Below are 17,536 nucleotides of genomic sequence, written 5' to 3' on the forward strand. Positions count from 1 at the left end.
CTTTAAGTTCTGAGCCGTTGATGTTTCTCAGTAGTTGTGCATTTTCAGCCCTGAGATTGGAGACCTCGTTTTTGGGGTTAGATATTTCAAGCCTCAGTTCCTCAACTACGGGTAAAAATAATGATTGGAAGGATTTGATAATTATATGCTCCATGCTCTTTTAAACACTTTTTTACGAACACTCAGTATGTGCTGGGGTTTCAAAATGAAGAAGAATTGAAATAATACAGAATCACGTCAAAGGACAATAAATACTATTACCGAAGGAATAAAAACAGGACCGCATTCCGAAAAAATGACATAAAATATGAATTCGTCCTGCTCCTATTCCCTTGTGACAAGTGTGCCATGCAAAGTGAAAATTAGATTTCTTAAAATAAATTATGTAGTTTATCAGGGCAATAACGAAATTTCTGTGAGGTATGTAAAAAATATACATTTTGGGGCTTGAATGAAAAATCACGATATTCTGAGTACTGCCCTGAAAATATTAATATTCCATAAACTGTTTGGAAGAGCTTTCTGAAGTGAACAAACCCATAGTGTTTGATCAAAATCGGACCTTGCCGTCCAGAGTTATGGCCATCGCAAATTTAGGCCAATATTCATGAATCACCCCGTATCTCCGAAACTAATAGCCTTAGGATACAAAACAAGCAATTTTTCTGAAAGACCTGGATGACCTACATTCACCATTAGGCTATGGCCAACGACTCATGAAACACCCTGTAGAAATATCGGGTGTGGGTGTGCCATTTGAAATAAGAAAGTTCTCTACGATTATTTGTAGTTGATGTTTGAAAATTAATTATGATCACTCTGTATATTCCAGAATTTCCAGAGTTGAAATTTTCTTTTCTATGTAGGAGTAGCTTACTTGTCTACTCGAAAATATTCTGTCTGTATCGCTGGCTTAACAAGTTTCTTCATTAATTGCTATTAAAAAAAAACTCCATATTTTCGATTTTTCGCCATTATCTCGTAAAGGGTGCTTCTAAGGTTTATGTAATATGAAGAAACTCATCATAACTTGAGCTTACCATTCCATTTTTGAGGTCAAATATAGGGTGTTACATTTAAACAGGGGCTACTTTGGTCTATATCTTTGTTTTCGAACACCCTGTAATTATGACAAGAATTTTAAATTGTGCTTTGGGACAACCTACACACACCACATGAAATAATTTTCAAAATATCTTCATTTACTTCCTCAAAATGAGCGCCGCGAATGGGGTGGGCTACCCGGTATAGAAGTGCCTGTAGTTCTCAAATTAATCGTTTTAGATCACGAAATGTTATAATTTTATGGAATCGTTTTCTGGGAAGCAACAAAGAAATTCCAAAGCTCATTGGGTTACATGATATCAAGAACTGCTTTAATTCACAACACCAATATTACAATATGTAATTCTCTACTACTATCGAGTTCCTAGATATTCCCTGTCTTATTCGTCGTGGGACACCTTGTGTAGATATACCTATTTTCGATATCCGCAATTTTTTCCAATTCAAAGATGTCAATCCCAGTATGTAATTGCATTCAAAAAATTGAAACATCGAATTTGGGACAGCCTGTACGGAATAGAATAGGTTTTTATTGCCGTTTTTTATATAATCGGACGGAATACGATGTTTCTCTCGATTTTCACTATCATCGATAAGGAATGAAAAGATGGTTTCTACAATCTCATACCGAGCTCGAGTCACACGAACACTCACACCTGGATGAAAGCGTTGAATAATTGGATATCCAATTTGAAATTATAAAAATAGCTTTTTTCCACTAACAGAGAAGTACCTATGGAACATGGAACCATTACCTCTGGTTTCAAGTTCGATGAACGAGCTTATTTTCGAACCCCTTTCAGTCGTTCCGAACTAATGAACGTGTTTTAAAACAATTTCCGAAATCGATAAATTTGCGGAAAACCTGCAAAGAAACCTAAAGTTTTCCTTTACGCAATTTTTCCACGTACCTACACGATGTTCGTTATGGGTACCGGTAGATACAATCTTAAAACACTCTTCACCTAATAATATATTCCAATTTCCGATACATATTTGCAAAACAAACGTCCAAAAAATTCCTACCAAAATGGTCAAATTTAGATATTTCTTCGTAAATTCCAAAAAATTCATCGAGAATATCGAGGAACCCAACGTGAAAAATGTCAGCATACATTTTGATTACTTGTCTGAAAAAATTTAATCAACCATTGCGGAACAGCCTGTATAACCCAAGAATATGAATATTTCGATATGACCCAACCTGTATATTTATGAGTATTTATTCATGTATTTTTACGTTGAATGTAATCATAATTCAATTCTGCTTTTGATATGATTGCTTACAGCATGAAACAAATATGCATTTTGTGAAAACCCAATTCAATTCTGTCAGTATCCAAATCTAGAGAATCCCTAGGAAAAATAAGGCATTTGAATATCTTCAGATGACCACCTGCGAACTTTCTCTTGAATAAAAAGAGCCGCAATCTTAACGCATGTGTTTTACGACATAACTGCGCTTGCTTTGAAAAGCCGCTTCCAACGTTGCGCGATGTAGACCGTTGGGTGTAGGGAGCTGTTTAAAATCTATGCCAAGGAACTCGATGGTTTTCATAAATGAAGAGATGTATCAAATAAAGAAAATCGTGAAAAATTCAAAAATTACTAATGATATGGAACTTACTGCAAAAGGACGAATTGGGTCCTAATTGATGGCCTATTGAAGTTGAAAATTTCAAACATTTTCGCTAACTTCATGCTGCATCAAAAATATGGCTAGGCCATTCTTCGAAAACGTAGAAGCGCCATATACAGGGTGCACAAATTAAGTCGGTCCTATTGCCAACTCCGATTATTTTGATGCTACGAATTCTGTTGAATGGGCAAGCTAGTAGCATTTAATGGCCTCTCGATGCCAAAAAAAAAACATTGTCAGTCACGTTATCGAAATATTTCATAAAATGATATTTTCTTGAATGGAACATGAAACACCCTTCATTTCGAGTCGTAATAACATTCTCAACAACAAAGCTCCTCACACCGGAAAAATATTGTTATTGGTATAAGTACCAAAATTGGGTCTTTATCTTTGAACAATTATGAGATTTATAAGTCCAAACAAAGACATTTTTGAACTAGTGAATAAAATAAATAATTTCACATAAGTCGCTCATTTTCAACTTCAACAGGAGGAAATGTGATAAGAGCTTTGTTGTTGAGAATGTTATTACGAATCGAATTGCATGATAAAATATAGGGTGTTCCATTGAAAAAAAATTTGTATTTCGAAAACATAACTGTCCATTTTTTTTGGCATCGAGAAGGCCATTAAAAATGCTACTAAATTGCCAATTTATCCGAATTCGTAGCATCAATATTAACGGAGTAACGACTCAGTTTGGAACACCCTGTATAATATTTCAAAAATACATAATCGTCAATTTATACTAAATATGCCAACACCAGTTTTATATGAATATGAATTCGTTGAAAAAGCAGTTTATATTGCAGGATATGGTTCATACCGTCATAGAACACCCTGTAAAAGTTCGGAACTGAATAAAATTCCTACTTAAAGTCGGAATTATTTTTGAAATATTATGTGGCTCTCTTCTACGCCTCCGTAGAATACATATTTGCATTCGTGAAACAATTATTTTCCAACTTATGAAATCGTCAAACTGCTGTAGAGTAGAACGAGAAACTTATCGTTTCGAAGAAATAGAAGGGTTTTTTTCGATCGGATACAGATTTTGTAATGACAAATCCTATTTCCCACAGTTTTCTCAGAAAAGAGCTTACTGCTTTGTGCTCGCAACATCGAATTATTCTCACAGAGTGCTCAGTAATTATTGCGAAAAATCGGTGCTCTGTGCTTGAGACTCGGGAGCACTTTTTTTCAATGTTCCACATAGCTCTGAATCCTAATATTTTCTTTTGTTCTAGATTTATAATGGAAAATTGGAAAAACATATATGATATTCCATTCTGAAGTTACTTATACGTATTATCTTTCCGTTACGGACGATTGCCATGAAATTTTGAAATCCTTCAATACTAGCGTAATTTGATGAGATTATGCCTCTTTTATTGAAATCGTCTCCTCCTAGATTTCAAGAAAAAACTTTCAATTTTTTCAATTGTTAAATCAATAGTAATACTTTTTTGTATTCAACATTCGACTTATTAATATTATTATTATATGTATATTACTATGGGATTCAAAAGTTATATCAAGATTGGTTGTAGAAAAAACTTCCACTTATCCGCATTCAATTGGGGGCCGAAGGTTGACATCTGTCAATTCTAAATTCCAAAATAACTAAATTCCGAATTCAAAAGTTTTATCAATGAACCTCAACAGAAAAACTTTCCGTTCACTGTATTCACTTGGGGGCCGATTGTTGACACCTGTCAATGCGAAACATTCGATAACTCAAAACGTAAATCATTTAAAATTCCGAGGATATAGGTATATCAAGAAACCGCAACAGGAAAAACTGCATTCATTTGGTACTCCATGTCTCAAAAAATTACTTTCAAATTCAGAAGTTATATCAAGAGACTCCAGCAAAGAAACTTTCGTTCACTAGCAGACCAAAAATTCTGAATTGACACCTGTAAATGCTTAAAATTTGATATAACATATTTTCTGCTGTGTTGAATTTTCAACTTTGAAAAATATCTGCTCCGAAACCTCTCAAGTCCTTAGTAAATGCCGTGAACAGAGGAGTGAAAAAACAACAGGTTTTTTCATATAACTTTAGAATTTGAAGTGGATCCCTCACAGCTTTCGCACTATCAAATATTCAACTATGATAGGTGTTGCTTATTATAACTCGAATTTGCAGTTGATTTTATGAACACTTTTTCAGATATCGAAATTTGACAAATCTCAATAGTTTACTCCCTAGAGGTGTAAGTGAATGTGGTAAAAAATTTCCTTGTTTGGTTTTTTTATGTACGAAAATTTGTATTGAATACCCATCTCCATTTTCACCAGTGTCCTTAAATATACCTAAGCTTTTTCAAAAGTTCAAAAGTTCAATTCGAAACATTATTACAACAATGCCGATAATTTATATAATTTTAATAGTTAATATCCATTGTTCCTCGAAATGACCTCTAGGTGCAATTTCTTTAGTTCCTCAAACTACCCGTTTTGTACTTGAAAGTTCCCCAAACTGCACGCTAGAAGAAGTTCCTCAAACTAACCTGAACATACACGATAGTTCCCCGAAGTACACGCTACGTGATCTGTATATATGTGGCACTTCGAGGAATTCCCCAAAGTGACCACTTGTTCCTCGAAGTGACCGTTCTGTATATGATTTGTTCCTCGAACTGACCGCAACGCATACATATATATATATATATATATATATATATATATATATATATATATATATATATATTGATTTAAATTAAGGGTGTTTCGACTATTTTTCAGGGCAAAATTCCAATGAGAGTCAAATTATATTAAAGCTCTATATTTCTTCAACTATCGTTGACTTCTTCAGGAGCAACTGGAAAATACAAAGATCTCATAACAAAAGTTCGAATTCTCTTAGGCTAAAACTTACAATACCATGACAATAAATATGGTAGCTTCAGAAAAAACAAGACCATGTAGAGGGTAATCAAAAAAGTACGTCAATTTCAGTTGAATTATTCAGGAAAAAATTGGTTTTACAAATGACAGATTTCAGAAAATTCTATAAATTGGCATGGACAAACAAATGTGCCATGATGTTCACAGAAGGGCAAAAAAAATTTGAGAAAATCTTTTCTTATTTTATACAATTTGGATTAGAAATGTCTCTTATTTATAAGTACCTGCAAGTGAGGTTACAAATTAGGAGATATTAGGAGAATACCTATTTTTTTTATCACAGGTCAGTAAGAAACTATAGATGTTACTAAGATTATTCGTATCCGTTTTCTTATTCATCGTTGAATTTTTAGTTTCATTTATATAACACATTTCTAAAAAAGTTCTTTTTTGGTATTCTTGTTCGTGATCTAAGACTTGTATATTATCGTAATCTACAGCATGTCCTGTGTTATTAATATGTGAAGCTAAAGCACATCTTTCAGGTCTCAGAACAGAATCACTTTTGTGTAACGCCATTCTCCTATCAAGACCTTGTGATGTTTGTCCTATATAAAATAGAGGACAGTGTTTGCAATTTATCTTATAAATAACATTTTTTATTTTTGAAATATTCAATTCATCCTTTGTGCTTTTATAAAGGGACCTAGCAACAACCATGTTATATCTACTGATTTTTATGTTGATAAATTTCTTAAAAAGCTTCGTTAATTCGAATGTGACTTCCTTAATGTAGGGCAGTTTTGCAAAACAGACTCGGTTTTCTTCATTATTCACTTCATTTAAAGCTTCGGTTGGTTCTGGTAGTCTTGGAGCATTGTATATTAATTTTTTAAGAAATATGTTTGAATATCCATTATCCCTCATCAGCCTAAATAGCCTTCTCAGTGCCGCTTGTCTTAGAGTATGATGCGTGATATCCTCTATTCTTCTTTTTAATCCCAAAATTATATTTGTTTTTATTTTGATATCATGATAAGAATCTATATTTATATATCTCCCAGAACTACTGGGTTTTCTGTACCAATCTAAAATAATCCTGTTATCCTCAGTCCTATATAACTTCGTGTCTAGAAAAGGTACAGATTTGTTATTCTCCCTTTCTATTGTAAATTTAATGTGATCATCGAAACTGTTGAAAACGATTAGTATCTCCTCTTCTCTATCTTCAGGTATAGATAAAATTAGATCATCAACATACTGATATATAAATGATGGAGTAAAAGAAAGTCTCTCTAAATATGATTTTATAAGCGTTGACATCACCATATCAGCTAAAATAGGACTCAAGCAACTGCCCATGGGACATCCAAATTTTTGTTTATAGAAAGAACCATTATATAGGAAATAATTAGAATGAAAAATGTATTCAACTATCTGAATGAAATGCTCTTTATGAATCTCTGTGTGTGGCATTATCAACTCCCAATTTTCATCAATAATGTATATTGTTAATTCTAAGGAGATGTTTGTAAATAATGATATTACATCAAGGGACACAATCTCATGGTCAGGAGGCAGAAGAAATCCATTCATTTTGATAGCAAATTCTTTTGAATTTATTATCTGAAACTCATTGTATTGGTGAAAAGAGGCTTGAAGTATGTTGGCAATGAATTTACTAAGATTAGATGTGGGCGAGCCAATAGTACATACTATAGGTCTCATAGGAACTCCTTCTTTGTGGATCTTAGGAAGCCCATAGAATCTTGGAGGATGTGAACCATAACACATGAGCTTTTTGGAGATGACCCCATCAATATATTGTTTTTCTTTCATGAATTTCACCCATTTATTATTTTCTGTTTCAAATCTAGATGTAGGATCTCTCGTCAATTTTTCATAAACGTTTCCATCATTAACCAAAATATTACACTTAGTGAAATAGTCATTTTTATTCATTATTACTGTTACGTTGCCCTTGTCTGAATTCATTACTAAGAGGTCATCATTTTGTTTTAAGAATTTTTTGGTTTTAATGAATAGCTTGTTGATAAAATTTGATTGTATATTATTTTTAAAATGAAAATTGGTGATTATATTGGTGGCCTGTGCTCTTACAATATCTTTGAATTCATCACTAATACCATGAATAATGTATTCAGTGTCAGCTAGAAGTTTCTTTAAAGAAATTTGATGGTTATTTGGGGCAATAGAGAATTTAGGACCCAAAGATAGCATACTCATTATATCTTCAGGAATTAGTGAGTTATTTGAGAGATTCACTACCCAGGATTGTTTAGTCTTGATCTTTTTTAAATAAGATAGTTTAAGATCATCTGTCTTTTTGAGATGTTTGACCCTAGTTTTATGGAACTGCTTGTTATATGATTGCACTTGGTGAAAATGGAAGTCATTAAAGATGTTCAAAGGCAATCGACCACGTGCCAATTCAATTGAATTATCAAGATTTCTTTCAAGTTGTCTGATTCAAAAATACAAAATGTTATTTATAAGATAAATTGCAAACACTGCCCTCTATTTTATATAGGACAAACATCACAAGGTCTTGATAGGAGAATGGCGTTACACAAAAGTGATTCTGTTCTGAGACCTGAAAGATGTGCTTTAGCTTCACATATTAATAACACAGGACATGCTGTAGATTACGATAATATACAAGTCTTAGATCACGAACAAGAATACCAAAAAAGAACTTTTTTAGAAATGTGTTATATAAATGAAAATAAAAATTCAACGATGAATAAGAAAACGGATACGAATAATCTTAGTAACATCTATAGTTTCTTACTGACCTGTGATAAAAAAAAATTGGTATTCTCCTAATATCTCCTAATTTGTAACCTTACTTGCAGGTACTTATAAATAAGAGACATTTCTAATCCAAATTGTATAAAATAAGAAAAGATTTTCTCAAATTTTTTTTGCCCTTCTGTGAACATCATGGCACATTTGTTTGTCCATGCCAATTTATAGAATTTTCTGAAATCTGTCATTTGTAAAACCAATTTTTTCCTGAATAATTCAACTGAAATTGACGTACTTCTTTGATTACCCTCTACATGGTCTTGTTTTTTCTGAAGCTACCATATTTATTGTCATGGTATTGTAAGTTTTAGCCTAAGAGAATTTGAACTTTTGTTATGAGATCTTTGTATTTTCCAGTTGCTCCTGAAGAAGTCAACGATAGTTGATGAAATATAGAGCTTTAATATAATTTGACTCTCATTGGAATTTTGCCCTGAAAAATAGTCGAAACACCCTTAATTTAAATCAATAATTTCACAAACGACTAGTATCCTATGACTTCAATCTATATATATATATATATATATATATATATATATATATATATATATATATATATATATATATATATATATAATATATATATAATATATAATATATATATATATATATATATATATATATATATAATTATATATATATAAACGTGAAAATAAACCACCAACTATATATGGATGATCTTAAACTCTTCGCAGCCAATCGAGAAGAGATGAGAAGGTTACTGGAATTAGTGTCATCCTTCAGCCAGACGATCGGCATGGAGATGGGACTTGACAAGTGCGCGGTCCTGAATGTAAAAAGGGGCAGAGTTACCGAGGGTCAGGACATCAAATTATGGGACGAGTCAAGCATATCATGTCTAGGTCAACAGGAAACGTACAAATATCTCGGCATCAAACAAGCCCTCGACATAAGAAAGCCTGAAGTGAAAGATGATTTCAAGACCAAGTACTTTAGCAGGCTGAGGTGTCTTCTGAAAGCTAAACTCAACTCTAAGGCTCTGTTCACAGCTATTAATACTTGGGTCCTACCCTGTATTTCCTACTCATTCGGAGTAGTACGCTGGACAGCAACCGAACTTGAAGCAATAGACATCCAAACAAGAAAACTTCTCACTAGGTATGGAATCCATCACCCCCATGCCTCTGTGAATAGATTGTACATCAGCAGACATGAAGGTGGCAGAGGACTTCAGAACATCCTTATAACACACAACAGGATGGTATCACAGATGAGAGACTACTTCAGATCGAGAAACTTACCGTTCTTTAAGTCCGTTTGCCAAGCAGATGAGTACTCGGCCCTGCAGCTGGCAAAACCCTCGGTTAACCTCAAGGAACAGTCACTCGAACAGCTCACGGCAGAGTGGCACAGCAAGGCACTACATGGCAGATACCCTGGAAATTTGAAATCGGATAATATTATAAAAAATGAGTCGATAACTTACCTGAAAGCAGGATACCTTCACCCTGAAACCGAGGGAAGGCTTGTTGCAATCCAAGACCAGGACAACCAGAGCCTATATCAAGAGAATTACTGGCCGCAACATACCATCCGACCTTTGCAGAAGGTGCTCCAAGGCTCTGGAAACAATTCAGCACATCACATCCTCGTGTTCTATACTGGCACCAAAAGACTATACGGAACGTCACAACGCCATGGCCAGAGTCTACCATAGGGAAATTGCGTTAAAAACAGGTCTTCTGCAAAGTAAAGGCAACCTTTATACTTACCATCCACGAGATGTGCTAGAGAATGACAACTACAAGCTCTACTGGGACACAGCCATAATCACAGATAGGTCTATAGCACACAATCGGCCCGACATTGTATTGTTTTATAAAAGGGAGAAGTCTGTGCAGATAGTGGACGTTACGGTCCCTGCTGACGACAATATCACCAAGGCCTATACGGAGAAGGTGAGTAAGTACCACGACCTAGCTTTCGAATTGAAGGAGATTTATGGCCTCAGAAAGACGTCGATAGTGCCGCTCATAATATCGGTGAACGGCTTGGTAGAGGCTCACATGCTGGAGAACACAAAGAGGCTGCACCTGGACACTAGCTTGATTAGTCAAGCTCAACGGGAGGTGATACTAGGCACCACGCGGATAGTCAGGAGATTCTTGACCAGCTCCTGAGAACAATTTTGGCTGAAAAGTCAGCTCGGTTGTCTCACGCACCGACCCGCTAGACGGTGAAGGAGAAAAAAAAAAATATATATATATATATATATATATATATATATATATATATTTTTTTTTTTTTTTTTTTTTTTTTTTTTTTTTTTTTTTTTTTTTTTTTTTTTTTTCACCTTTCAGGGTTAGGCTGTTTGATGGTGCCGGATCAACTCTGATCAAGACACTTCTCTCAGCAACTTGTTAAGAACCTTCTCACTATTCTGGTGGTCCACAAGATGACCTCCTTTTGTGCCTCTCCGATTAGCTTTTCATCTAGTTCCAGCTTAATGGTGTTTTCGAAAAGATGTGCCTCCACTAATCCGTTTGTGGTTATGACGAGGGGTAGGATTGATGTAGAGGTAAGTCTGTATATTTCTTTTAGTTCGAAAGCCAGATCGTGGTATTTTATCTTTTTTTCATTATAGGCTCGCTCAGCATTGTCATCTGCTGGAATCGTGATGTCTATTATAATTAATTCTTTCTTTTTCTTTTTCAGTATCACAATATCCGGCCGGTTGTGCGCAATGGGTCTGTCAGTGACGAGTGGATGGTCCCAATACAGTTTCATCTCCTCATTTTCCAGTATTTCTTTAGGTAAGTATTCAAAGATTTTCTTTTGATGTTTTATTAACCCATTTTTTAGGGCGATGGCTTGGTGGTATGCCTTTGCCATGGCATTGTGGCGGTCCGTGTATTCCCTTGGAGCGAGGATGGGGCAGGATGACGTGACGTGTTGGATTGTTTCAGTCGCCTGGGAGCATTTGCGGCATTTGTCATTAGGTAAGTTCTTATTCATTATCTGTTTTTGATATGCTTTTGTAGGTATCACCTGATCCTGAATTGCCGCCAGTCTGCCCTCCGTTTCTGGAAACAGGTATCCTGCCTTGAGGTAATTGACAGATCTTACTTTGTCTATTTTGTTCCATTTCAGGGCGGTGGGGTATCTTCCATGGAGAGCTTTGCCGTGCCATATTTCGGATAGTTCTTCGATGCTTTTAGGTTCAATGGGATGGTTGCTTGATGCCAGATTTAATGCTGTGATGTTGTTGTCTTCATCAGATATGGCTTTGAAAAAAGGTGAGTTTTTTGATCTGAAGTATTCTCTCATCTCGCGTACTACTCGGTGGTGTGTGGATTCAATGTTTTGCAGTCCCCTTCCTCCATCTTGTCTGGGCACGTATAATCTGTTCACAGAAGCGTGGGGGTGGTGCATGCCATATTTTGTCAGTGATACTCTTATTTGTGTGTCGATGGCCCTGAGGTCTGTGACGGACCATTTTATTATTCCGAACGAGTAAGATAAGCAAGGAATAGCCCATGTGCTGATAGCTGTAAATGTTGATTTAGCATTTAATTTGCTTTTCAGTATCATTTTCAGCCTTTCCATGAACTTGTTTCTGAAAGTTGTTTTGGCTTCAGTATTCCTTATTTCTAGCCCTTGTTGGATGCCTAGGTATTTATAGGATTCATCTGGCCCTAGTCTTTGAATTCTTAGTTCGTCTTCTACAAGCATCGCTTCTCCAGTTATGAGTTTTCCCCTTTTAATATGCAGCACTGCGCATTTATCAAGTCCCATTTGCATCTTGATTGTTTCTGTGAAAGATTTTACTATCCTTAGTTGCCTTAATAGCTGATCTTCGTTCGCTGCGTAGAGTTTGAGATCGTCAATATACAATTGGTGGTTTATCTTGATGTTGTTTCTTTTTTCTATTAAGTACCCGTATCTCGTTTTGTTGAGTAATTTACTAAGGAAATTTATTGCTAAACAGAACCATAATGTGCTTAACTTATCACCCTGAAACAGTCCCCTCTTGATCTTAATTTCGGCTGTTGTGTAAGTTCCATTGTTGGTGTTGACCCGTAGATTTGTTCTCCATGTTGCCATGAGATGATTTAGTAGATTGATTAAGCACTCCGACACTCCATATAGCCTTAAGGTTTTTAGCAGCCATGTGTGTGGTATCGAGTCGAAGGCCTTTTTGTAGTCAATCCACCCCATGGAGAGATTTCTCAATTTCTTTTTAGCCTGCTTCGTGACGAGTGCATCAACAATAAGCAGTTCCTTGCACCCTCTTGCGTCTCTTCGGCATCCGTTCTGTTCACGGGCTAGTATTTTATTTTTTGCCACATGTTTCCAGATATGGTGTGTTAGTGTTCCGGTAAGTATTTTGTAGATTGCCGGTAGACATGTTATTGGCCTATAGTTCGTAGGGTCTCCGTTTTTTGTTCCCTTAGGGATCATGTGAGTTATTCCAAGTGTGCAGAATTCAGGTATTTGTGACGGGTCCGTTAGCGCCTTCTGGAATAATTTCGATAGTTGTTCATGTGTGGAGTCAAAGTTTTTCCACCAATAATTATGGATTCCATCTGGTCCCGGTGCAGTCCAGTTGTTTGACTTTTTCAATACGGCTTTTATGTCGTCTTCCGTTATGGTGATTTCTTCCATGGCATATTTCTCCGCTTCCGTCTCCGCTTCCCTGATCCAAGAAGCTTCATCATCATGTTCCACTGCGAGACCCCATATTTCCTTCCATGTCGCATGCATGTCTTGCGGTGTCGGAAATTCTTCCTCGGTTGTTGTTGTTCCTTCAAGTTGTCTGTAAAATTGTTTTTGGTTCTTATAAAACAGCTGGTTGTTTTTGTACCGCGTGGATCTTTCATTATACCTCCTGATTCTATTACCTAATGCTTTAACTTTTTGTTTCAGGGTGTCACATAATTTGGTGAGATCTTGTTTGAACCGTTCCCCGATGCTTTTGATGCGGAATTCGGATGCTATGCGTGCGACCTTTTTGGATGTTTTTCTGCTTGGTGAGTTCGTGTTCAGGTAAGTATGAAGCTTTCCAATTTGTTTTCTAATAGTATTTATCTTTTTTTCCAGGCGTTGTTTCCATGGTGGTTCCTTGTCTTCTTTTGGTTTTGGCTGTCTACTGGTGATATGTATTTTATTTTCTTGACAAACTGTAACAGCTCCAGCAAATACACAGTCTACCACTTCTTCGAGGGTGGAGTTTCTTTTTAGGGTTGATTTTATTATTTTATTTACCTCCTTTACACTCTCATGGATGTTGCGTGACCCCTTCAGTCTTGGAATTTTTGGTCTATTTTGTGGGGAAATTTTTGTGTAGAGTTGCATATTCTTCTTGAAGAGGTTTTCCAGTTGGGTTGTTTCCTGGTTTTCGATCTCAGGCTGTTCTACTTCCGTATAGTTGGTCTCGTCGGATGGAGGTGGAGCAAAAGGTCTTATGCTTCGTTTTATGGCTTCGAGCTCAACACTTGAAAATTTCTCATGTTCCATAATCCATCTGACTCTATTCGCCAGTAAGTTTGGATATGAGTGTCTCTCTGGGTTTATCTCGTTCCAGGTACTCGTTAGGAGATCTCTGTAGGTTCTTCCGGATGTTGCTTGCAGTTCGATTGCTATGTAGTGGACACGCATTATGAGGGTATTTTCCTCTATCGTCCATCGTGTCCGTCCATCTCGTGTGATAGGAACATCCGCGGAACGGGTTCTAATTCCGTCCAAGCTGATGCTTCTTCGTACACTTCTTACGTTCGAGCTTTGGCTTACGGTGCCATCTCGGGGGGCTGCGCCGCTTGCCCCACAGCTGACCCCATCAGGCTCTACCTCTGGACGGCTCCGAAGAGGGCCAGCCCGCTGCCCTCTACCGCCCTGATTCATACTTCTGGTGACAGGAGCGAGAATTTCTTCAGATCTTCAGGTTGCTAACCTGAAGACCAGGGTGACTCAGGTACGCGGGGTCGTCACTCCCCGAAAGCTTACGCCTCCCTGCGTATTGATATATATATATATATATATATATATATATATATATATATATATATATATATATATATATATATATATATATATATATATATATATATATATATATATATATATATACACATATTTGTATTTACACGAGATCCGTTATACATGAAGGCCCACCCGAGATCCAGCAGAAAAAACACAGATATCTCAAAAAAGTTCATTGCACCATCATCGAAAAAATAAATTAACATTGGGGGCACGACGAGGGGTAGGCTTAATTTTGTTTTTATATATACATGAAGTTTATTATGCAGAACCGGATCCGATGACATGTTCCCAATAAGTCGAGAACCGAGGTTGTATATATTTACATTTTGCGTTAAGGCCGGGATCCAGCGGCGTTGCACGATCTGTATGGATTCCTGGTAACAAGGATTCGAAATTTGCTGACGAAGATTTATTATGTGATAACGGTATTGCAGCTGTGATTTGCCGTACGAGATAAAACTCAATGTCAATATTGAATCATTATGTTATTTCTCAATGAATAATCGTCTGAGTTGAATTCAAAAATGACAAACACCATACGCTCCTAAATTTTCAACATATTCTGAGAAAATAATTTATGTTTTTTACATACTCAAGTCGTTTCAAAATCGACTTGAGGTTGATTAATTAATGAAGTGGTATATTGAGGAATGTAATCAGATTCATTTGTCAGAAAAAATATATAAATTGTGAAAATGTGGCATATTCAATGCTTTTCGTATTTAAATTCGAATTCATCTCGCATAAAGATATTCATTTTTTTTTTCGGATGAATTGAAATGTTAACAACCTCATTTTTAAATATCTATTTAAATAAAAGAGAATCTATGAATATTATGTGAGCATATTATGTTCAAACGACTGCATCAATTTGGATAATCCTTTTTTGTTGTTGTGTTCATTATTGTCAGTACGAGGTTTATCTAAAGGGATATTTCAGAAAAAGTCCGCTTTCCTTTTTCCTCGAACACATCGAGCAAAAGTAGAGTATATTAGTAATAATAGTGTCTTCATTGAGGAAAAATGCACCAGGGATGACGTCTAGCATGAGCTACCCCACTCAACCCCTGACATGAGGATTTTGACAATTGCCAGAACTAATTCTCGAACACATATTTGTCAAGGTTTCACGGAATTGAGTGATAAGGAAAAAAAATTCCGTGAAGAAGAAATCGAGGATGGGTTGTCAAACTTTTTTCATTCACCACTCGTGTGAAGCCGGGAAGGGAAGCTAGTATTCAATAAAAGCTGTCCAAGTGTGAATTCAAATACAGAATGAAAATCGAAGATGAACCTCCTCATATTCGATCTTTTCAAATCTGTACATGATCGTTCGAAGTCGAAATCAGTCACTTTGCAATCTTTCATTCGAAAAACGATGCGACATTTTGGATTCATATGGTTCTAATTATTGTCCAACTTGAAGTACCTACTATGTAGGGTGTAGACACACTGTATTTTATATATTTGTTAACAGATGAGATATTTCTTAGGAAGCATGGAAAAATGTTCTTGTGAAAAATGAAATTTTTTTTTCTCAGGTTACATTTATTTTTTCTTATGCATTTCATATAGGTGATTGTAAATGTTATACTTTGATACATGTCATTACTATATATGTAATTACATTTGAAGAATTTCTACAAAATCGGGATATTTTAGGACCAGAAAAAAGAGGGGTTAAACATTAGTTTCGAATATTGGTACAATTGGAAAATAGTTATGTATACTTAATAATACTCGGGCAAGCTCGAAGTACTGATAAATATTGGGCTTAAAGTTCAATCTGGTCCACACTTTCTATTACACAAAACAGAAATTATCGAAGGAGATTCAAAACTCATGAAAAATTATTTGAGAAAATAGATTTCACGATTTCAGCTTGGCTTTTTTAAAAATTATTGTTTATATAAAACGAATTGCTATTTAATTGTTCATTTCCAAAAGGAAAATGCTATATCGGCAATATCAATAAAAACAAAGATTTTGTTTCTGTCCATCCAGCTCTCTGGTTTTCTTCAGTGGAATTAAGTTTAAACTCAAATCTACTGACGAAATTAATTCCGATAAAAACATTCATTACAGTGTTTCGAACTGTTTGTGAAAAATGGTCACTGATTGAAGACCTTCACATTACCAAGAATAATCCGAGAATGAAACAAGAAAACACAGAAGGTCTAAAGCTTATCCAAATACCTCTTATTATCGAAATATATAATATGAGACAACACTTCATTCATTTCCATGCAGTTTTTTCAGAAATAACGTTGTCCTTGTTTCATCTCAGTACAAGTTCTCATCACCCTATTGACCTAACCAACCATCTTCCCTAGTCCTATATGTCAAAACGGTAAGGCCACCCTTGTGAGATATCTCTGGACACTCCCGATGAAACTCAGAACGTCGTCACCGTTTTTGCTTAACGAAGTCTTGCATTTGGCTTAGCCACCGTTGATGTTCAACTTTCAAATTCAGGTTGGTTTTTTTCGGCTACAGCTTCGTCTTTGTTGCATATCAGTGATACAATCTATCTTCTTATTTGTTTGAGAAGTTGAACTTTCCTGCTTGCAGTCTGTTTTTCAAATAGGACTTTTTGCGAACCCATTTTTATAAAATTCATTGTAGAAAATATTTGATTCATTATTTTTTTTCTTTCATTTTGATTGACAATCAATCTTTTCAAAATTCTGCATTTTTAGTTTTCACTACAATAACATTATCGAAGTGTCTGGCAATGAATTAGCAGTTTTCAAAGAAAAACATTGCTTTTTTTCTCAAAAACTTTCACGGCCCAAAACCAGTTCGAGAAAAACATCTCTTCATTGTTCGCTAGTTAAAGATACGACTAATGAACAATTCACCGACCTGCAAATTGATATTTCCCGCGAAATCAAATCTTTCAGTTCCATCTACATATGCAAGTTTTCCTTCTGAAAAGTACATTCCAAATATACACGATACTTTCATTTTCCAAGTTTATTTTTGATTTAATATACACAGATATTTATATGGCCAAGCTATCTCATCTTATTTTTCACATTCATGATGTAAAAGAATATTAGAATGACTTGCATTTTAAATTTAAAAAATATCACCAATATGAACCTACATTTCGCCTTTTGCAGTGTAACCTGAACATACTTT

General features: G+C 35.5%; 2 protein-coding genes across 6 annotated transcripts in view; both read left to right on the forward strand.

The window, feature by feature from the left end:
- Window positions 1-17,536, forward strand: part of LOC123314442 (large neutral amino acids transporter small subunit 1) — a 439,580-nt gene that overhangs the window by 273,804 nt on the left and 148,240 nt on the right. The gene's annotated exons all lie outside the window — the stretch shown is intronic.
- LOC123314444 lies at window positions 10,711-13,597 on the forward strand. 3 transcript variants are annotated; one of them, XM_044899738.1, is made up of 6 exons: window positions 10,711-10,928; window positions 11,066-11,163; window positions 11,213-11,349; window positions 11,501-11,646; window positions 13,277-13,396; window positions 13,451-13,597. In XM_044899738.1, the coding sequence occupies exons 1-4, from the start codon at window positions 10,806-10,808 to the stop codon at window positions 11,566-11,568; spliced, it is 426 nt and encodes a 141-aa protein (XP_044755673.1). In that variant the 5' UTR covers window positions 10,711-10,805; the 3' UTR covers window positions 11,569-11,646; window positions 13,277-13,396; window positions 13,451-13,597. The 3 variants fall into 3 exon arrangements, 2 of the variants coding, with proteins under 2 accessions (XP_044755673.1, XP_044755672.1); XM_044899737.1 differs by having other exon boundaries at window positions 13,277-13,380; XR_006537818.1 differs by having other exon boundaries at window positions 11,213-11,443; window positions 13,277-13,380.

This window comes from Coccinella septempunctata, chromosome 5 (assembly GCF_907165205.1).
Source record: "Coccinella septempunctata chromosome 5, icCocSept1.1, whole genome shotgun sequence".
NCBI lineage: Eukaryota > Metazoa > Arthropoda > Insecta > Coleoptera > Coccinellidae > Coccinella > Coccinella septempunctata.

What these genes read in the sequence shown, in the direction of transcription:
- LOC123314444 (XM_044899738.1), top strand. Translation starts at nt 10,806, where the DNA reads ATGACCTCCTTTTGTGCCTCTCCGATTAGCTTTTCATCTAGTTCCAGC. An exon ending in ATTTTCCAGTATTTCTTTAG is followed by an intron (nt 11,164 to 11,212) that starts GTAAGTATTCAA and finishes CCCATTTTTTAG; the next exon opens with GGCGATGGCTTGGTGGTATG. An exon ending in TTTGCGGCATTTGTCATTAG is followed by an intron (nt 11,350 to 11,500) that starts GTAAGTTCTTAT and finishes GTTCCATTTCAG; the next exon opens with GGCGGTGGGGTATCTTCCAT.